The sequence below is a fragment of the Lepisosteus platostomus genome, chromosome 4, assembly GCF_059453375.1.
Source record: "Lepisosteus platostomus isolate fLepPlt1 chromosome 4, fLepPlt1.hap1, whole genome shotgun sequence".
NCBI classification, from domain to species: domain Eukaryota; kingdom Metazoa; phylum Chordata; class Actinopteri; order Semionotiformes; family Lepisosteidae; genus Lepisosteus; species Lepisosteus platostomus.
Genome location: NC_142614.1, coordinates 55,718,005 through 55,741,280, shown reverse-complemented (window position 1 = coordinate 55,741,280; position 23,276 = coordinate 55,718,005). Strand labels below are relative to the sequence as shown.

The 23,276-nt window shown below is 39.0% G+C and overlaps 1 protein-coding gene across 6 annotated transcripts in view; it reads right to left on the bottom strand.

Moving 5' to 3' along the window:
* Nucleotides 1-18,728: 18,728 nt before the first annotated feature.
* trim36 (tripartite motif containing 36) overlaps nt 18,729-23,276 on the bottom strand; it is a 36,891-nt gene continuing 32,343 nt past the window's right edge. For 5 of the 6 annotated variants that reach the window (XM_088629937.1, XM_088629934.1, XM_088629938.1 and 2 more), the window contains one exon: nt 18,729-22,862. In XM_088629937.1, the coding sequence (XP_088486063.1) occupies nt 22,502-22,862 (361 nt within the window). In that variant the 3' untranslated portion in view covers nt 18,729-22,501. The remainder of the gene's footprint in view (nt 22,863-23,276) is intronic. The other variant, XR_015936026.1, reaches the window with a different exon arrangement.

Below are 23,276 nucleotides of genomic sequence, written 5' to 3'. Positions count from 1 at the left end.
ACTAAACAGGCTCACCCATCTCACTGAAATTGTAAATGCTCAGTGCTATTTTTATTATATGTGTGTGCGTGCACTCATGTTGTCATTGAGATTTCTGTGGTTCCTATGAGAAGATGATTTGTAGGTGGTACTTGGATGCTTTGGTTTGATCAGGGGTGGCACTTGGTCCAAAACGTTTGAGAACTGCTGTATAATTGATTGATCATGGTGGTCTTATCCAGCTGTTTCTTGAAAGTCACACTTGCAGGACATGTAAACATCAGCTAAAGCATGTCAACACAAATTTGAACACTGCCCATTACTCTGGTGTCCAGGGATAGAGCAGATTTCTACCTCACTTTATTTTAGTTTATAAGGCCTTTGTGTTAGTGTAGTATGATTTATCTGCTAATCCCTTCACTTGAGAGGCAGAAAACCTGTTCATGACAGATTGCCACTGCACACACTGTGCAAACACAGAAACAAAATTGCGTCAATGCTAAACTGATGTATTATTCAAACAAATCAGATGCCAAAGCCTCCAAATTGTGCTAATTCATTTCTGCAGAACAATGGGGTTTAGTCAAGATTTCTTTAAAAATTAATCTAAAAGAAATGAAGTGTTAGGTTGCAGAGATGTACACATAAAAAAAGCTATAAAATTTAAGAGGTCACAGACTAGCACAAGTATCACACCATTATCTTGTTATATTTTAATATGTTCCTGTTTTTAGCCAGATTTCAAACTGGAACCTTGAAAAGGAGGCTAATAAATTAAGGCCTGGATCTGATGACAATGTCGAGATTTTGAACTACCAAAATGTAACCGTGCCATACATTTCTCCATAAAATCAAAATGTGAAAAAATGCAGCTAAGCACAATTTAATACAGTCTCCACCTGACCTTGTAAAATAAAATAGAAGATTTTTGGCTAGAGTCACATTGACAAGTAAAAAGATCGCTAGTAATTTGAAAATCATCAAGCCTGACTGATAATAGTACAGCCACACCAATCACATTCAAAACCACTTAAGTCCCAAAACATCCAAAAGCGGGTCTTCATAGCATACCCAGTACATCTGTGACAAATGACAAAAAGCAATCGTCTGAAACATACAGTATAGTATATTTTCTACATGCAAGTTTCAAAAAGATGAGCTGATGTGCTACATTTTTTTTTAAAGTCACTAACAAACCAGATTTTTAAACAGGAATGTCTTCTACATCTAGTTTTGCCTTACATGTGTTTCAAAGGACAAAGATATGATCATTCAAAAGTGCTTTGAAAAACTACTTATACCACACATTAAGGCCAGCATCCCAAAAACACTTGATCCTCTCCAGTTTGCCTATCGCAGAAACTGCTCCACAGAGGATGCAATCTCTATAGCTTTACACACCACACTAACCCACCTGGATAAAAAGAACACCTATACAAGAATGTTGTTCATTTACATTAGCTCAGCATTTAACACCATCAAACCCATAAAACTTGCTACCAAGCTCTGGGTCTAGATACCACCCTGGACTTCCTCACCAGCAGACCCCAGACTGTCAGGATTGGCAACCTTACCTCCAACACACTCACCCTTAACACCGGTGCTCCTCAAGGCTGTGTGCTCAGCCCACTGCTTTACTCCTTGTTCACCCACGACTGTACTGCCACATTCAGCACAAACACCATCATTAAGTATGCTGAAGATATTACAGTCGTGGGCCTGATCACGGAATGAGACTGCCTACAGGTAGAAGATAAGACACGATTGGTGCAGAATCAACAACCTACTGTATGTCTCAACATCAGCAAAACTTATGACTGATCGTTGACTTCAGGAGACAAGGAAAGGTCCACTCCCCCATCTACATCGAAGGGACTGTGGTGGAGATGGTGAATAACTTCAAATTCCTAGGTGTTCCTCACATGGGCACTCGACACCTCCAGTCTCATCAAGAAAGCACAACAATGGTTGCCCTTTCTGAGAAGGCAGAAGAAAATACGCCTGAATCCACAGATCCTCACCAACTTCCACATACTGTATGTACAATGGAGAGCATACCAGCTGCATCACTGTCTGGAACAGCAACTGCACCGCATCCGACCGCAAGCCCCTGCAGTGAGTGGTAAAAACTGCCCCACACATCAATGCCTTACCATCCATCCAGGAAATCTACAAACACCAGGTGTCCGAAAACAGCCACCAAAATTATGACTGACCCCACTCACAACTTGTTCACCCCCCTACCATCTGGTAGAAGGTTCCTAATAATCCAGTCGCACACACCAAGACTCCAAAATAGCTTCTTCCGCAGAGCCGTCAAGCTGGTGACCCTCCCCAACTTCCACCCACCCAACTGTGATCTCACTTCTTCCTGTGCCACACAGACTGTACTCCTACACCACACCTTCCATAATCGAATGTAAGCCATTGTGTAATTTTGCCGTTTTTAACAGATATGGGTAGTGCCACACTAGTACCATACTCGTTGTTTACATTGTTGTTGTATTTACGGTCTATTGTCTTGTCTGCTGTTCTGTATATACTGCACCTGAGTGACTAATGAGAAACTTTTCATTATACTACTCACCAGTGTAAGTATAATGACAAAGTTTAATTGAATTCCACTTAAAGTTGTTAAGCATTGGACAAATTTCAGTCACATTTGAAATAAAGGAATAAAGGAAGAAATGTAGAAATCATGAGCTATAACTTGCAAAGAAGTTATGCAATTTTCATATACAGTATGCTCTGCCAGTAACAACACTATGGTATAAGGGTATCCAAAGTTCTTTAGAAAAGATTTACAGGACTATCAAATGTACTTCAACAAAGAACTAAGTTGCATATCTGATGTAATTTCAGTTTGTCTTTGACGTTTTTAACAACTGGTAAATGCCTGAAATAATATACCTTGTTTAGAGGTATATTAGTCATACTTGCTGTATCAACAAATCATTGTCAAGAAATGATAAAATATCCTCATGATGTAAAACCAAAAAGTTTAATAGAGTCATTGTATAACATCACCACACATCGTTTTTATCATGCAAAAAAACTTCATACATTTATAACTTTATACATTTAAAATTCCTTTAGAAAGTATTGAACTGAAGACACTGCTATACCAAAACAATTGCTCATTGTTCACTTCATGATTTCATGAATCATGTTGTGATTTGGGCTGCTTCTTTTGCAGGTATTACCCTTCAATGGGACACCAGTCCACCACAGACCACATACACAAGGAATTTATGGAAACCCATTAACCTAAGCAGCATGTTTCTAGGGAGAAACCAGAGCACCCAAAAAATGCACATGGACAAACTGCACACAGCAGACATACTTGGAATTTTCTCAAGCCCAGTACCCAATGAGATGGCAGCTCTACAATACCACCATGTCTACATTTTAATTTAGACAATATTTAGTTTTTATGTTCAGGGCTTCATGGAAAGCACAAATAATTAAGAAAAGGGATTTGATATCCTGTCTGAAGCTGGCAAATAATAAACATTTGCCACCAAACATGAAAGGAGAGCCCTACAGCAAGAGAACTGTTTACTTAACAGATGTGGTGGAAAAATATGCATTTGAAATATGTTGGGTCTCATAATTATTGTGCTTAGCATAAAGAGAACTTGAACATTCTTGAAGTCGCATGCCATTTTAGCATGCGGACAGATTTGTGCTTCATTTCCCTTGATTTATGTAGTTATTCTTCCTCATAAATCCTTTACAGTACAACATTTATTCAGTGAGACTACTATTATAGGAAAATATTAATTAAAACGTGGGGGGGAAGAAAGGCAACATGACAAGCTTTCCTGATAAGTAGTCTGCGTTTAAGTGTTTTTGGCTGTAGCTCATTCATTATATTGTAGTGGTGATGCTCTGCAAGAATGATATACGAGACAGAAAATCTTGAGCTGGGTGGTTTATATGAAGACTAGTAATAAAGATGGTAGGGCAGCTTCATCAAAGAAACACTAAGTGCCATTCATAAGCTTGGTGGTCCATACAGTAACTGTGTGGGAGACCTGCCTGCACACAGAGCTGTTCTGTACCTTTCTTTCACTCCCTCCGTTCAAGAAAGTGTGAAAATCTTCAGAGACTAAAGCAGCTGCTGAACTTGACATCCTTACAATTCATACAAAATACCCACTTAACATTACAAGGGTATCAGGCAGTGGGATGATGAGACAACAGTATGGCCCCTGTCCCACATGGAGACAAAGACAAAACCGACTGCAGTGAAAGTGAAAACGCTATAAGAGGCAGATGACACCCACAGGAGGCTGTGAGAATAGGGTGGGAACAGGCTCAAGTTCCTCCCAGGACTGTCACCAGTTGTGGTTTTGGACTGCTTGATGAGGTCACCTGCCAACCTGTGGAAAACATCCTTGAGCGCCTTCAATGAAAAGTTCAGTTCAAGAATGCATTCCAAGACTTAAAACATTGTTGAGGTGAATAAGTACACCAAGGTCCATGACCCCAGCAGTCCTTCATACAAGGAAGTAACAAAAAAAAGTCTGGAATACCATTTCATCTGCTGTTGGTAAATGGCACAGTTATTGTGTAGTGTTAAATAAAATTAACACTTACGTAATGGAATTAAATGGGACTTCTTTAATGCTACAATCTGCACACAGCAGTGGTGAAATGGGCAGCACTAGGGTCCTGGGTTCAATTCCTAGGGTGCTAGCTTCATGGAGCTCGTATATTCTCCCCATGTTCAAATGGGTTTTCTTCCAGAGTCCAGAAACATGCTGGTAGGTTAATTATCTTCTAGGAAAACTGGCCAAGTTCAGTTCTGGGGTCTGCGTGTGCCCAGCGATGGACTGGCACCCTGTCAGATCACATGCATCCATTGCTTGTCAAGGCTCTGGCTCCCCACTGACTCTGAATTGCATAAAGTGATTGGTATATGGTAATGGGGTCTATTGTAAAGTTATCAATTGAGTTGCTTAGTTATACAGTTGACATCAAAATGGCAAAGACACAGAAGAACTCAAGTTGTTGCGCAATAGGATACACTTGAAAAAAAAACTAAGTAAATTACCAGCTAAGTAAAAAACACTATGCACATAGAACACCCATTTCAGAAGCAAAGTAGATCCATCTTTATTTGCACAGGCTGGTGTCAGCTCAGTTTGTGCAGTACTGCAATCATCTGAGAAATCACAGGCCTTTCTCAACTTCTTTCACCTCACACTTTCAAATTTGATGTGTTAGTATATAGACATTTGTTCAAACATTCTGTTCGGTGTCTAGACTTATTTTGAAGTCTGGAAGCAAATTATGCTTCTTCCATTACTGCAATTGTTGCTTAAAGTGAATCTGTGTATGTCGTGTTGTTTTTGCTTTTTTGGCTAATATTTTGAGTGAATTGCAAGGGAGGGCATCAGACATACAGTTGCTCAGCTATGTCAAGATATCTAGAACTATTTTCACACAGTTTTGTTCATTATAATAGCTTGAGAAAATTAATAAAAATTAGCACGTAAACAGTCATGGTAACATCAGAAAGGATGGCTGCTTTTTACCTTCTAATACTTGAGTACTGATAAGGTTTGCTACTTTTGTTCTTTTGCTTGAGCGGTTTTCTCCAATGGAAATGGAATTACTTTTTTTTTTTAAAGGAAAAGCACTTTTACTCAAGTAACATATTTGAGTACTTTTTACACCCCTGCCAAACACCTGACAGGGTATTTAAATCCTCTTTGCATATACTTATTTGTCTCCCTGGTAAGTCTCAACAAGTTTCCAAAGTTGCAAATAAAGTCATCCTCTTCTGCAGTAGAAAAAAAAAAAAGAAATCAGCTTTTCTACTTTACACTTCATAACAGATGACTAAGAAAGGCTAAAAGTGTACAGTACATCCATCTTCTTAACAATAAGGTAACTTGATTTTGGAACTAATTACCCAAATTCTGCTACCCCCCCCCTCCCCAGACCCACCAATACAGTCCAGTTTCTTCAAGAGGGGTTGGTGGTGCTAGTACAGAAATAACTTCTTGAACTGTCCAAACATATGGTCATCATGGGGATACTGGATCACAACTGAATTATGTACCTGCATTCATCATGAAAATTCTTAAAACTTACTTTGGGGTAAGTCATTTGGGTAGCTTTTTGAAAACAGTTTTTTTTTTATAGGCAAGGTTTTTGCCATGTTCTAGAAGTGCCCAAGCAGGTTTAGGTTTAGGGTTTGAACAACACCAAGACTTAGTGATGCATTTGCATTGCTTTAGGATGCTTTTGAAAAAGTGTTGTTTTGTTGTTTCCTCAAGAATGAAATTGCAGCCAATATCACAGTTTTTGCCAAGCCATATGTATGCTAAAAGCGTTTATCTTTTGGATTTAAAACCAAATAAGACAAGTATAGCCAAACTTTAATGGTAAATGCATTTGTAACATATCAAGGGCACAAAACATTCATTTTATAGGCTTTTGGAGCAGCAGATTACAGAAAAATAAGTTCTGGACTACAGGTAAATGGAAGCTAAGTCTTAGATGAGCTATACCTGAAGTGAACACAATGAAAACACACTGCAAAACAGGAAGCCTTATTCAGGTGCACCTCAGCTGAACTAAAGTGTAACTTACAGTGGCAAGATGAAAAAGTATATTATTCCAAGCCAACAAAAAAAATTGTTTATGCCCCTGTGACATCTGGACCAGAGTTCTTAAAACTGGCGAACTTAATCTCTGCTGGAGCCTGTTGAATTCGATGAGATTCTTTGTGTACATGTGAACACAATCATGAATCATACACTTGAAAGATTTAATGTAATCGAGACATACATTACAGTATCTGAAATACACTGAGAAGTTGTACAGAGCCATGCAAAAGTATTCAGATCCTTCCAAAAGGGTTGTGCTGTACAGGGCATGAGTTCAAAACCTTAGCCAGAGAATTTAACATTAAAATTGTACCTGAATTGACAGATATAAGTAAGTATGAATCTCCTCTCCCAAACTGCTGTTTTTTTATATATATAGCACACTATAACAAGTTATTTTAGATGCACTTTCAAGCAAAATTGATAGTTCCCTGGTTTTAATTATGGCCTTGTCAATTGTCACAAGACCCCTACATTCCAGTAGAAGGCCTGATTAAGGATAATGTCTTTCATATTAGCATAAATTTGCCTTTGAAATTATGAATTGAAACATGTCCAACAATTTGCTCCCCCCAAATGCTTCTTTACTTGAAAATAAATTCATTCATAGTGCAACATTCTTACAAATGTCTTATAAATGGATCATGCAAAATTACTGCTATGGCACTCAACCCAGCCATTTGTCACATATGAGACTCCACTGCGAGGATGACAGGTGTTTGGAGTGACCAGGACCTACCACTAGAGGGCGGCAAATGCTTTCTACTTCATGGTTAATTTTATGTTAATTGGTCAATAAATTGTATTGTTGGTAAATAATAATTTAGACACTAGGGTTTCCCTTAGCTCATATATCCCAACTTGAGGATCTTGTCTTTTTTATTATTAGAGGTCTTTTAAGTTTCATACAGATCAAACCCTTTTGTCTCTGTCATCTAGAAAAGAGAACGTAAATGTACCCTACCTTTTCTCTTAGTTGGTCAGATTAATCAGTTGGTCTGATTAAGGGAGAACATTTATTTTTGGAAAAAAATTATTTCCACTTTGCTGGAGCCCCTAAATGAACTTACCTTCTGCTCCACAGCTGTCCTTTTAAAGACTTTTAAAGAAAATAGAGATCAGCTGCGCATGATTAGAATTTCCGCAGGAATCATTCTCTTTAAAAGGTGGGAATTAAACCGTGATGAAATGGTTGGAATTGACTGGACATGAGTGCCCTCTTGTGGCTCCAAGTGGAATTACCGGATGCGTTGTCACAGAAAGTTATAACAAATTTCGGCATGAAATTTTAGGGCTGCAACAGAAATACTTCATTTGGCAGTCACTATCTGCACTCTCCATAGGTGCTCTTTATTGCTCACAAAGTAAAAGAATGGGCCCTTTACATTCTGTTTAGAATCCTGAGACCACAATGGGCCACTTGCAAGGATTTGCATTCATTTCCCAGAACAGTTCACTTCAGCCAATCACTGAGCTGTGCCCCAAAAAACTACTGTGTGACACATAGAGAGCTTCTAAAGAGAAAGTGCTGGAGGTCACCAGGGGTGGAAATGCACCTGGTTTTTCATGAGCATATTTATGAGTTACCAAGAACATATGCTACTTCGGGAGTTGCAGGTCTTGATACTGCAGAATTATTGGCTGCTTTGGGGTCCTAATGAGGTTCTAAGAATCAAATGGAGGAACTCCCTTTTTCTCGGTCTCCCAGGAGGTAAGGGGGTTAAGGAAATAAAGCACCTCAGGACACTAATCGTGAAGGAGCCCTCACATCAACACCCACCTCAGGGGACTAAACATAGAACTGGCCTAATATTAAAGCAACTCCTTCTTGCAATGCTTCATCACACAGATCACCAAATTGGAAATATTTAAAGAATAGAATGCTCCATAGTAGAGGAACTGTTTTTCTTTTTCATTCTGCATTTTTTGATGGATTGTCCCTCTTGCTTAGGTGTGGTGGAAAGTACAAAAATGAAAGGCTTGAAATGGAAACCCCAAATTCGGCTACACTTCACAAAAATCATAGAACATGTTTCACCATCAAAATCCATCAAAATTTCTCTATATGGCAAAAAGGCTCTAGCCTTAAGCTATAATTATATTATATTTATTTGTCTGTGCTTCGCATTACGTGGCATTTAATTGAACAGACAAGCCAATTCATATTCCTGGCAACAAAGAAGGAGAAACAGGTTTGGAATAATGCTGCATAAATCATTAATGTTGAAAACCTGTCATTTGGGATGTTCATTGGTGCTTTTTTGTTGTGGTGGAACAACCGAGAACCTGAAAGTAACAATTTCCCTCGAATGTGTTTCAACAAGAAAAAAATGAATACAGCTTTGGAAAACAATTCCATGGGAAAAAAGCCATAAGTATTTTTTACTGTACTTTACAATTTTAAGATGGGATAGTTTAGGATGGCTGAAATTGCTTTCCAAATGAACATGGTTGACATATATTCACCAAATTTGTCAAATCTCAGAAGCTAGGCAAAGTTGGGCTTGCTCAGTAGTGGGATGTCAAATCTCTATGAAAAACCAGCAGCCATATCACCATGAAACTCAAAGCTGGCAGCCCACCTCAGCAGGTATGAGTCTGGCCGGTATCTGAATGGGAGACCTCCTGAGAAAGCAAAGGTTGCTGCTGGAAAACAGTTTGTGTGGCCAGCAGGGAGGGCTCACCCTGCGGTCTGTGTGGGTCCTAATGCCCCAGTATAGTGATAGGGACACTACTGTAAAAAAGTGCCATCCTTCGGATGACACATACATAAAACTGAGGTCCTGACTCTCTGTGGTCATTAGAAATCCCAGGGTGTTTCTCAAAAAGAGTATGGGTGTTACCCCATCATCCTAGCCAAATTTCCCCCTGGCCTTTAACAATCATGGCCTCCTAATAATCCTCTTCTATGAATTGGCTTCACCACTCTGCTCTCCTCCCCACTGATAGCTGGTGTGATAGTTCTGGCGCACTATGGCTGCCGTTACATCATCCAGGTGAGGCTGCACATTAGTGGTGGTGGAGGGGAGTCCCCATTACCTGTAAAGCGCTTTGAGTGGAGTGTCCAGAAAAGTGCTATATAAGTATAAGGAATTATTATAATTATGAATTATTAAAACCAGATCACTGCACTTAGTGGTGTGAGTGGACAATAGATAGCAATCTTCTCTCTGGAGCAGAATTTTCTAAATCTCAGTATGGTAATTGGGGACACTGTTCTGGAAGGGATCATTCTTCAAATGAGATGTTAAACTAGACGTTCTGACTGAGGTCATTAAAGATCCTGTGGCGCTATTTTTTAGGAATAGAAGTGTTAAACCTGCTAGAGTTTAGATTCTACTCTGGACTTGCAAAATCTAGCCTACCTAAAGCTAACACTTAGTTCAATCAATGAAACAATTTCTCTCACATCTCTGCCTGACATGCTGTGTAATGGGGCTTTTGACATTTAATGGCAGGGCGTGTATCACCCAGGTGGATGCTGCAATGTGTTGGAAGAAAAGGGTCTCCTATAAGTTGCTCTGGAATCCATTTGGGTGAAAAGTAATATAAATGTAATTAATTCGACAAATCCAAATAATTATTTTAGTTTTTGCTATCAAGTGTTTGTCCACCCACTGTCCACCCAGCACACCAAAATCTGGAATTACATTCTCTAATCTTCTTAATTCAGCCGGACATATTTCATCCAGTCATTGCCTTGTTGTAACTGTACTGATGAACAGTAGTGGAAGCTTACCAATTCAACAAAATAGTTTACAGAGAATTCTCTCTACATTTCTTTCTAAGATCGTTTAGACCTTATTTTGATCAATGCAAAGACAATGGACTTTTTATTGCATTATGTTAACCTTCAATGACCTGTCCTCTCATGTTTGCCATACAGTAATCTTAGATCCTTCACTGAAAGACTTTCCCTTTTTTATTTGAAAAGTGATCTCTTGTACTTTTCTTTTGCTAATGGAGAAGCTCCTGCATTTCACCATGAATAGTAAATGAGCCCACTGTGTTCTTTCACACAATCTGTCTTCTGGCACAAACGAGATTCATTTCTTTCACACTGAAGCTATTCTTGTTCTGTTGGCACAAAAGGGAGCCAGCTGCTCCCAGCATGGTACCTGCACTGCTCAGAGCCACATATAGAGCAATGAATCACAATCACTGTTTACTTGAGGTGGCCTTCTGCGTGTTATGCCATCCAACCACTGTCAGAAAGCCACTGATCCAATAAAGAGACTTTATAATAAAGTTATATAACATGCAAGTAAGGCCTCATTTAGAATGTATTTGTCATTAGGCAAAACAAAAAGATCCTGCTTCACTGGAATCAGTTCACAGAATAGCAACCCAAAACATGCCAGGGCTGAAGGGAATGTCCTACACTGACAAGGTGAAAGAACTGAACCTTTTAAGCCTTGATCAGAAAAGATTTCAAGTTGACGTGATCCAGGTGTTTGAGGAGTCTGAATACAGTGACAAAGCCAGCCCAGCAGACCTTTTCAGAATGAACAGTGGAACACAAACCAAAGGACACAAGTGTTTCCAGAGGAAGGCACTTCCTTACCTTGTGGGAGTGGAACAAACTGCCCAGCAATGTCGTTGAAGCCATTACCCTGGTTTCTTTCAAGAAACAGTTGGATGAGAGCCTTGGATCGATAAACTGTTAACTAAAGGGGCAAGAGGTTCCAAATTGACTCCATGACATCAGAACAATTACACCAAATATACAATCCCTTTACAGCAATCCTTGGTGGAGGCTGCACATTGGTGGTGGTGGTGGAGGGGAGTCAACATTACCTGTAAAGCGCTTTGAGTTGAGTGTCCAGAAAAGCGCTATATAAGTGTAAGCAATTATTATTATTATTATTATTGTGTTTCCAGTGTCTATCGAGCGGTTTCTTGATATCCCTTGAATAGGAATAGCTTGCAGTTTTAACATCACATCAGTTTTAATAACCTCTTATCCAATTAAGGGTCACAGTGGCCCAGTATATTGCATGGATTGCATGGATATGGATATACCATGCACAGGACTCTAGTCCATCATAGGGCACCAACACACTCACACCAGGGCCAATTTCTTACAGAAGCCAATTAACCTACCAGCATAGATTTGGACTGGTGATGGGAACTCAGGCACCCAAAGGAGACCCTCTTGAAGATAAGATCACTTTATTGGCCATATACAATTTCTTGTGTTAGGAATTTGTCTTTGCACATAAACCCACTTGCTCAGCCATGTATACTGCACCCCTGGAGCAGTTGGGGTTAAGGGCCTTGCTCAGGGTCCCTACAGAGAAGGATTCCTCTGCCGACTGCAGAATTTAAACCAGCAACCTTCCAGCCACAGGCACAGATCATTGCAAATCATTGAGATTATGCAAACTCCACACAGATAGCACCCCAGAAACCGAACCCAGGGCCCCACTGCTGCAAGGCAGGGATGGTCTAATCCTGTGTCATCTGTTCTTTCATTGCTGATTATTCACATTGTAAATGCATTTCACATCCAGCACTCACAGCCCTTTAAAAACATCCTTCAAGGGACCTTGTCTCCTGCAGATGTAAGGATTTTGCTCAGCTCCATTTCTATACACAATAAGCATACAATGTATGACAAGGTTTCAATTTATATGGATATTGCACCCTGAATAACCCACTTTAACTTTAACAAGGACTTGCACCACAGTTCAATACTGCCAAATAATGGTTGATGAATTGAAGTAAACGTTTTTGAAGTTACTTGAAAACAAGAAACCACAAAGCTCTCTGGATCGTAGTGAAGTTTATCCAAAATAAGCAATGGCTGACACACCTATCCAGCTGTCAAAGCATTGTACGGATCACACTGTACTATGCCTTTGGCTAACTCGTTTTTATCCTTATTATTAATTAATTTACTAATGTAAAATTAGGAGATTTTAAAGCTTCATAAGTGCCAAGCTTTAAAACTCCTAATTTACTTTGGGGACCTAAGCTCAGACAAACTAATCAATCTACCAGAGTATCTCCCTCACAAATGTCCAGTTAGGAAACTCTTCAGTCACTGCTCTATAAGGTTAGTAGTATTCTTACAAAATAGCAGGTAAGGCAATAACCCAAATGTTATATAAACTGTGAAGCATCTGGGTTCTTTCTGTTCTCTGTTCTGAGTAATAAAACAGGTATTAATACAAACTATGAAATATAGTCTTCATAAATGGATCCTAAATCAACCTAAATCCATCCATTTTCTAATCATTTCTTTCAATTCAGGGTCATGGGGAGCCCAAGCCTAGCCCACTGCAAGGTGGGATACCTCCTGGGAGCTAAAACTCCCTTCCTAAATCATTGAAGCCCAACAGAGATTGGAAATGCATTTTCCTACTCCATCAAATGCATAATGAAACTAGGAGAGGATTCAAGCTCTGTATAACAATGCTAAGATCACCTAGCCAGAATGTGGTCTTCCAGACTGGTCAGAACAAGGTCCTCTCGCATGGCTCGAGCTTGAAAGGAAGAGAAGGAGGTTGACGATTTTGCTTCTCTCTATATTCTTTTGCGGATTCCCTCTTGTCTTTCTCTCCTACCTTTTCCTCTCCTTTGCCTCTGTTTGTATGCTGTCTTCCATCAATGTTGAATGCATGTTTGTCAATATGATGGCCTTAAATGATTCCAAATGAAGACAATTATCCTGAGTAAATCAGAAGCATCCTCTGATAGTCTTCAGTTTACTTGTCTCTTAGCTCACATATAGTTGGGCAAACTTCTCCAACAAATACCCCTTGTTTCAAACTTCCTGGCTGAGGAATGTACAGTACATGCTTAGCAAAACGTTAGTACCCCCCAATGAAAACAGTACTCTGGAACAGGTCTAAGGTGAATCTTCTAATACAGCAACTTGGGATAAGAAGATGAAATGATGAAAATAAGGAGAATGACTTACAAAAGAAATTGATTTAAACAAAGTCCAAAATAAAAAAAAATTAATCCCAATGTCTCTATTGTAGTTGGCTTATGAAAATACTTATTTGGACAAATGCTGAACAATTGGACAAGAGTGTGCTCAGCCTTAGGCCTTTTGTTCAGGACAGTGTTGATCAAATACACAGAGGCTTAATGTCAGATAGGAGAAGAGGCCAATTACTAAATCATGCAGACATTTACCAAACCTGGCAAATGCAGTGGTACTCTATCACACAACTTAACAAGTTTTCAGTATCAATTAATCAATTCATATTTTTTCTCCTGAGCTTATTGTGGGTGCCTTAATCATTGGGTGTCATTTGAATGGGTCTAATCCCTAAATCTTTTTTCCTCATCTCTTCTTTCAAGCACAGACATTCTGATCTGTAATGTTTAATGAACAGTTGACAGTTTTAGGGATCCCTTCATTCTAAGATCTTTTTCAGTTTTCACTGTCATTAAAGTACCTTTGTGTGCCTTTGCCAGTTCCCCTCTGGCAGCTCATTACATACCAGACATGAACAGACTGATGTTTTTTAATAATCGCTGCCCACTAAATTCCGTTTCTCGAAACGCAATTTAATGGCCTTAATGGTTTACTCTGAAAAAACCTCAAGTCACTGGAAGTGCATACCTTGACAGCAACATTCCTTTTTATACTTATACTGATCATTTATTATATTGGTTATGCTAATCGGGAAAAAATGTACTTCATTGTCACACATGGCTTAGTTTATTTTGAAATATAGGTTTTGAATTGGAAACAGTACATTATTTTCTGACATTTTGCCTCAGTGCACAGTATGTGCTCACACTGACCTGAGCAAAGAAGGACCAAAGACTTTGCTTGCTCTTGTTCAATTGTTCAGTGTTTGTCCATATAAATGATATTGTTACCATTGGGTGGTATCACTGTGGGGACCAGACTTTTTCATGTCAAAACTGGCAGTGTCTGATGTACAGTATGTCACCCCTGATGTTTTGTACTCAACTACGATTATTGCCGTCATTTGAACACCAGTAATCGGACTGAAACAGAGGTGAATGCAAAGCGCAGCTTTCTTTTATTTGAAAAAGTTTCACTCTCAGTCCCAAAAAAGCCAAGTCGCAAACGAAATATATAACTGTCTTACTGTTTTGTGAATTTGTAACTTCGTTACAAATGTTTATGTTCTTACCTTATGTGGGTAGGTATACCTTGCTCAGAAGCCGTTTCTGATCTATTTTTTTTTTAATTTCGCGCCTGTATGTAGATTCGTTTTTTAGTAAGGCTCCTTCTGGAACCATAGTGTGAGGAAGGGGTTTAGGCACGACCCGGGTCGGTCGTAGTATCTGAACTCTATGTGTATCTTTCAGAAGACGTTTTAATTTTTTAGCTCTTTGGTGAATCTGTATAAAGTAGTATTGATCATTAACCCTGCCTTGTTGGATACATTAGTATCGCCTACCCTGGGAACTAGGGGATTTAAACTTTTAATTTTGTGGAAAAAAAATTAATTAGGAGAATTTACACTACAGTATTTCGGTAATCCCCTTGCCTGGAAAGAACTAAATGTTACGCCAAGGAGTCTTTTCAGGCATCTTTTGATCATACAGCTGTGAAGTTTAAGCCTAGTTCTTTTTTCCCTCAATCCATTGTGTTCAGTCTTGTTTTTCTGAAAAGGGTTAAGCCTTTGTCCTCGCATCCGTGCACAATAAAAGGGGTTCTTTCATATTTAGACAGACTTTTGTGCTGTTTTTATGTGGGAAAATCCGCCTCCCTGAGGGCTCAGGGGCATCTTGGTAACATTCCCTCTATACCATCTCTTTGGAACAATGTCACTAAAAACATAACGATAAAATTACACATCACAGTACCTGGAAAACACTGGACAGCCTTGGGATATATTCACAGCTGTCTTTATAAGATCATGTCTTTGAAGAAGCAAACAGTGAGAAAGACACTACCCTGAGCTACACATGGCCCACATGGAATACATTTTTAATATAATAAAGGTAATACAGTGTTTAAGGTAGGCTATTCAAGCTTTTTATATTTACTGTATTGTTTTCCACATGCAGCACTCCTCACTTGTTCACATTATCTGCTGCCTGCCAGCTGTTAGCTCAGTCCTGACATTGGTCTAAATCCTGAATTTCTTTTGCATCTTCTTTGGTGTTTGTTGGTCTTGTTTGGCATCATCTACAAACTTAGTGAGCTAGCTATACTGGAATCGCCATTGACATAAAGTGCAGATACAGATATTCTACACGGATCTCTGTGGTACTCCACTGTTTCAAATTCATAATCCAAGTACAGTAGATTCATTACCTTGAATGCCACCTAAAATGTGAAAAAATTGTCATTCACGAAGAACCTTATCAGAAGCCTTCCAGAAATCTAAATATACCACAAGCATAACAAACTTAACAGAAAACTGTAAAAATGTCACAATATACAGTAGTTTAGTTCTGCACAGAGGTTTGTCTTGAAAAGTAGACACAAACTGCACACACTCAAACAAGTAGCAGACAATCCAAGCCTGCAGTGCCAAAGGGTTTGTGAACCCCTTAGGGTCTCCCATATTCTTGTATATGCATATTAATACACCACACCACACTGAACAAGGTGGTGCAGTGGCTCCATGGCTAAGGATCTGCGCCTGTTGCTGAAAGGTTGCTAGTTCGTATCCTGCGGTTGGCAGAGGAATCCTACTGCATTGGGCCCCTGAGCAAGGCTCTTAACCCCACCTGCTCCAGGAGTGCTGTATAAATGGCTGACCCTGTGCTCTAACCCAAAGCTTCTCTCCCTGTCTGTATGTCTCATGGAGAGCAAGTGGGGTATGTGAAAAGACAAATTCCTAAAACAAGAAATGGCATATGACCAATAAAGTGGTCTTATATAATATACATATTTAAATCTTCTTTAAAGTCTCACTAAAGGATTAAGACAGCCTGAATAAACATAACACAAATGTAAGACATTTGGATTATTAAATTATAAAATGATCAAACTCCTTCAGCTGCAATGACTTCAACTACATGTCTCCTATAACTGTATTCGTCTTACACATCAGAGTTTATGAATATCAGCCCATTTTTCCATACAGGACAGGTTCAAGTGACATTTGACAGTTTCCTTGCACGAACAGTTAATTTCAGGTCTTGCCAAATTACTTCAGTGGAGTTTAGATCCAGACTTTGACATAGCCAATCTAAAACTTGCCAGCAGCCATATCACCCTGCAACTAACAACTGGCAACCCACTGAAGCTAAGCAGGTGTGACCCTGGTCAGTACAGAAAAACTAAAGGTTGCTGCTGGAAGAGGTGTTAGTGGGGCCAGTAGTGGGTGCTCACCCTGCGGTCTGTGTGGGTCCTAATGCCCCAGTTAAGTGACAAGGACACTATGGCTGCTGTTGCATCATCCAGGTGGGGGCAACTCATTGGTGGTGGTGGAGGGGGATCTCCATTACTGTAAAGCATGTTGCATGGAGGGTGTCCAGAAAAGCACTAAGTGTAAGGAATTATTATTATTAAAATGAGCTTTCTTCTTTGGCCATTCTGCTGTAGATGTCTGAATATTTAGGATCTTTGTTTTGCTATATGATCCACTATTGGCTCTGCTTTTGCTGATGAATTGATGGCCTGACATTCTCCTCTGGACTAAAGCAAAGATAAAGCAGCAAATTTACAGTTCCATCATTGATGGCACACCATAAGATGTGAAGGTCAGGAAGAGGTTCTTCTTTTGGAAGCCTGTACTGGACAAAGTGGTTAGAAAATGGATGGAAAGTGTGAGAGTGGGGAGGATTTTCCCACTGTACACCACCAGAGGGCCTTCTAGCTCCCCTCTATCTAACCAGTTTCACATGAGAATGTACACCTGGGTCCTCATTAAGAAACTATACATAACATTGCCACGCGACCTCCCTGTGTTCGCCTCAGAACCACGGTACCAGCTATAAGGCTGCGGACATCCGTTTTATTCCTAGAATCTTCTACCCTCTCATAGCTACACTAATTTGTGCGGGCTAAAGAGAACGCATCCCTGTGACTTCACGTCGGCTCTCTGCCTCAACCAGAAGTATCGACCCTCCACTGCTGAAAAAGGCAGCCCATAAACCGACTCCGTTACAATGGTATCAATGAAACAAGGGTATCAGGGAAAGAAATTATAATTCCAAGTTACATTGCGAGTTCAAAAACTTTCAGTACTGTATTCCATTGCACAGCACTTGTAACCGACAGATCGTAGAATCTTGCCATAGTTTCACATTTTGTTTAATCATTTTTACAGCTCACTCATTTTACAATTAAAATATAAATTAACTATTTTATTCTACAGATATATGGTCAGAGCTCAGGACTTGTAGTACAGCTTTAACTCTCAAAAAAATGTATAAGCTAGAGGGAATTCTATCTGTGGCTTGACCTTTCCTCTGAGCAAATACGGGTCACAGATCCTTCAACTCCCCCAAACAGCTGGTTTGGCAGCAGCTCATCTGACCAAAAGGCATTACAGGGGGTGATCACGTCAGCCCAGTCCATTATTAGAGTACAGCGCTCATCTATTGTGGACTTTTTTACAACTTGCTGTCTCAGTAAACTTTACAGCCTTCCTAAGGATACCAATCATTCTATTTTCTCAATTTTCTCTCCCCCCTTCCCTCTGGTAAGCATTATAGGAGCATAAAGGCACGAGCCTCCAGATTCAGAGACAATTTCTTCACACAAGCTGGCAGATTACTGATCTCTAACCCCTACCACTGACTCAAGCTAATGTTTTTTTTTCCCCCCACACTGCTTGTGCCGACTTGTATTTAATTAGGAAATTATTTAACTTTGTTGTTGTTGCTGCTGTTCTGCGTTTATGTCTTTGTACTGGGGCACACATGCAAATACACATTTCATTGCACTTGTGCGTAAGACAAACTGAACCACCACCACCATCGCAGTCATTGTAGCAGCCTCTTGACTCACTCTATGTGGGGACTCCGAGCGCCTCATGCTCATTGCCTAGCTGACACTGTAAAAAGTAGTTTTTAATTATCTAGACCCATTTTTTATAGCTTTTAAAGTCATGCAATGTCTAAGTTAAGCAGGGACACGTCCTTGTATCTTATTTTGGATTTCTTTAAGAAAAGTTTACAAAAATGAGTTGCCCATCATGCCTCTGGTAAACGAATAACACTCAGGAGCTATTGTATGTATATACTTTTATTTTTTTATAAAACCAAACCCATAAATTACAGCAAAAAAAAGACCATGAGAAAGACATACATCGCAATTCAGATTTACAGAAAAAAAGCCTCCCGTTAAAGTCTTTACATGTTTTTCCCCAGAAAACCATCTCCACATATCTTTATTGCTCCACTTCCAAGTTTTAGGTCAATACAAGAGATTAAGAATTATACCAGTCTAGCAGCCATATTGCACAAGAATTCACACAGGCCTGCAGAGCGCTTTGTGAAGTACATGCTATAAAGTGCTGTAGCTTTGCAAAAAGTAAATTGTAGAAAGTTAAAATTCTCTTAACATTTTAGTGTGCATTACCTATTGGTTGTCTTATAACATCTCTTTTGAGGAATCTAAATATTAAGGCTACAAAAAGCATCAGACACTAAACTGCAATATGTTTATTAAATACAAGGTAAGAGGAGTATTACAAAACTGATCTGAAGGAAGGCCATGCAAAAGCACTCTAAGTTTATAAGGCTGTCTACTCACTGTTTCATTGCAATCAATTTCAATTTCACACCCTGATCTAGCATAGAAGGAAAGATCTTGTTTTGGTATAAAAGCTCTGATCAGAGGAAAAAGGCTGTAGGGAATTTAAGTAGAAAACACAAACAACTCAGATATATTTTCCTCAGTCGCCAAACTTGTATTTTTGAAAGTTTGACTGGAGAAAAGAATCTCAAATTCACCACTCATTTTAAGAGACCTAGGACGGTAATTCCTCACTCAAAACACAAAAGCATGAGGGAGATATCACAAGAATGTTCACACTTTACAAAGCCCATGTGGAGTGCTGTCTTTTAGGCACAGGGCAGCTGTTTACATTCACAGCATTCAGCAATACTAAACCCACTAACCATACAATCAAAATCTAAGCTTTTGATTGTTCTTGTTTTGTCCAAGAGAGCTGGAATTAAGCAGAAGGGGATTGTTTTAGACTGTGAAGGCCTTGGGGTCTAGGGGATTTCCTCTTCAGGCTGCGAACGTAAAACCAAAATGTTTTATTAGAACACAATGTATTATTTTGCTTTAAAATTGGATTCATGCACTTACTTCAAATTAAAACCCCCGTTTACTGCTGCTGATAGTGTTTTCATAACAATAAGTACTAAATTGAGTGACGTGCTTACAAGCAAAATAACCACCACTTTAATGGTTCGATGACATCTTTAACAACCATTTCTTTTAAACTTTTTGTACCTATGAAGAATACAATCACTGTAAGATTAGCCTGGGGGGAAAGTGTTGAAAGGCAGTGTATTCTCATATTTAGGCTTCTGTAACCTAATCCTGTTGCTAAAAAGATCTGACAAAAAAGGGGAAATTATTAAATCAAAATTGACATAGAAAAAGTGTGAAAACTCATTGATTACAAAGTACAATATTTCTGGGAGTGTCTAAAATCATATAGAAAGGAGGTAGGCATTGACTGGCCCTAGATTAGGCCATGATCTAAGCACCACTAATATTCTCTCAGGAAGCACAAAAGTAAAAAAAAGGACTACAAATGTAAATATTCTCCAGAATTCCATTAAAATTACAGTATAATTGAAAATAGTAAATGGCTTACTTGATCAGGCTAAGAGCAGGAGTTTAAGAAGTAGTGATTCGGAGAAGGCCCAGTTTGGTCCCTGAACCCAGTTCTGTTCCAAATGTCCCACCAGTTCACACATACGAATGCACACAGCCACTTGCCAAGCTGCTTTCCTGCATATAGTGGGCAGCAATTTCCCTTTCCTCAAATATGCAGGCCTGCTTAAAATCAACATAGTATGCTGTTATGATGGCATCAGTCTTACTACTACCTCCATCCTCTTTAAGGATCTTCACACCAAACTGTTAAAAAGTCAAGTAGTTTCAAGCACCAAGTTGTTAGTCTCTATCTGTCGTTGCACACATCACACACAGCGGACTATGTAGAATCATTCAAGTTAAGTCCACACCTCAATACCGCAGCCAATAACGGGGTGCCCAAGTGCATGTCCTTTGTTCATCACACAGCAGCCTTTCCCTATTTTTGAGAAAGGGAGGGTAAACAGCTACAATGGTCAAACAGTCTTCCACTAGATTGTTTTTTTATACTTTTTGATCTAAACCTTCCACAACAGCAAAAATATTACACATCCATTTCTCGTATTCATAAACAACAAGAAGAATATAATTCATAACGGGAAATTCAAGTTAGGAAATATCAAATTCCCCCAAAGGATTAATCATGCTCCAACCTGCATTCAGTCCACCAATTTTAAATGTTTTTGTCTTTTGAATCACTTAACTATTTATGAAACTGTGAATTTCTCTATCAGGTATGGCTTTCATTAACCAAAAAGATGAATTCAATATTTTAATACAAAATAAAAGATGTTTTGGAGTACCTTGTGGCAGGAGACCGATTCTTTACATTTGCTCCTTTCTTTTTTTCCCCATTCTGCTTCTGAAATCAAAACTATGTTCAAATAATTTTTGCAGATGTTTAATTTCAATGATTAAAAAAATTAACATTTCTCTAAAATAACAAACTAGTTCAATTAAAAGACTCTGAAAACCTCTAGTGCCGATTGTCAAGGAGTCTGCTATCATTACACAGAGCCCCAGTTCCACTCTCCAGCCTTTACTTCACATCTTCAATAGTATTTGGTTTATTTTCCAAAGTGGAATGGGCTCTGTTAATTTCAAAACTGCCACTTTTGATAACTTTTATTCAAAGCCCATTAGGTGACACACCAACAACAGTCAGAATATTACTCCCTATATACTGGAGAAATGTATTTAAAAATTGCATGGATAAAAAAGGTCTACTTTTATCAAAACAAACTAGAAACAAAAGGCTTGAGTGAAATCCTAAATACGTCTTCAAAAAGGAGAGAATTAACTGAACTATGATCCGCTTTTATAGTCTAAAGAAGCAGCACTAATGTTGGACCCTAATCTACTGGGGAAGTTATTCCTAAATTTATGGTGAACAGTGGTCCATGAAACCAGTGAGAGACTGAAGACTCCATACTGTAACAAACAGATGCTAGGTCTTGATATCTAAATTATTTTTGAGATAATTTCATGTTGTTGAACTGCTATTTCACCCTTTTAAAAAACGGATGGTGTAGAGAACCAGTTTACTTCACATCTGTGCCAATAATTTAGACTTTGGGATTTACAGAAGTGACATTATTTATCAAAATTAGCTTTTTTCCTTTTAGAACACACATTAATAGAAATAAGCCTTATTCAGTAAAGTGTTGTAATCATGTCAGGGAAACAGCAAGCAACTCAAATGGCTGAGTACGAGATACGCTGTTATGTTCCAGTGAATTTTAGGATGATGCAAAATATAAACCTTAACATACATGCTTTGTATCAGCAGCCAATAAATTTCACATATGATCTCGCCGGATCTTACGGAGCCCTAAAGGCCTACAAAAGGCACACCAGTGATCAGACGTGAGGTTACCAAGTTTTCACTTGTCATGTGCATTACGTGACCTGTAGTGTTATGCCACTTATAAATATTTAAGTCTCATCACAGAAGTGAAAAACCAGGTCTTCAAAGCTCAGAAACCAACTACAAAAACTAAAAAAAAAAAAGAAAAAAAAAGACTTTTGCCACACCATGATTCAAGTCTTTAACCACTATTGTGCACCCATAAAGGTTGATCGTTCATTCACTAAAGCAGTGTAAGTCTCACAGCCAGGTGACAATCAGGTGAAATGAGACGTGACAGATCAGTGACGTCCTTGTCTACTGAGTGTCCTCAGTATATGCCAAACGCTTAGCTGTGATAAACTCCTCCAAACATACTCCGCCACTACCCATAAGCCCGAAGGCTGGAAACATGGTTCCTGTGCAATCCACTTGTCGCTCATAAAGGCACCTCATGTTGTCCGCATCATAAAAGTAAACCTTTCCTTTCTCATAGTCTAGACAGATGCCAATACGATGAGGCATAGGCAAGACACGGCTGTTGTAGTCTCCAGAGGCTGCAATGGACCCCTTGGGGATGATGAGTTTTCCCATTCCAATGGTGACCAGCGTGAAAGGCTGAGAGAGGTCATAGCAGGTGTCTTCACTCCCACTGTCATGGCCACTGTCGTGGTCATACCTGTAAAAAAGAAAGTGACAATCACTTTAAAACAGCAGTCATTCCCCCCACAAAAGCCAGAAAGAATTTGTAACAGACTTAACCAGTCCAATGGGGGGGAAAATGGTTTTACATTAAGTCAGAGAACACATTTACTATATACATGTATATTGCATTTAGAAAATGAAACTAAATATTTAATTTACTGAAATATCTAGAGATTGTGGAAGGCTTCTACAATGTTAGTATTCAAAATGAAAATACTGTAGATTTTAATCAGGAGAAATAAAAAATTAACAGGATTTATATTATTCTACTATCATACAATATATTCTGCTATCATATTAACTTTTTTTTTTAACCATCATGTTTTTCAAGCACAGAACAGAAACCGCACAAGCCAAATCTTTTAGGGTGCATTATTCACTTTTATGA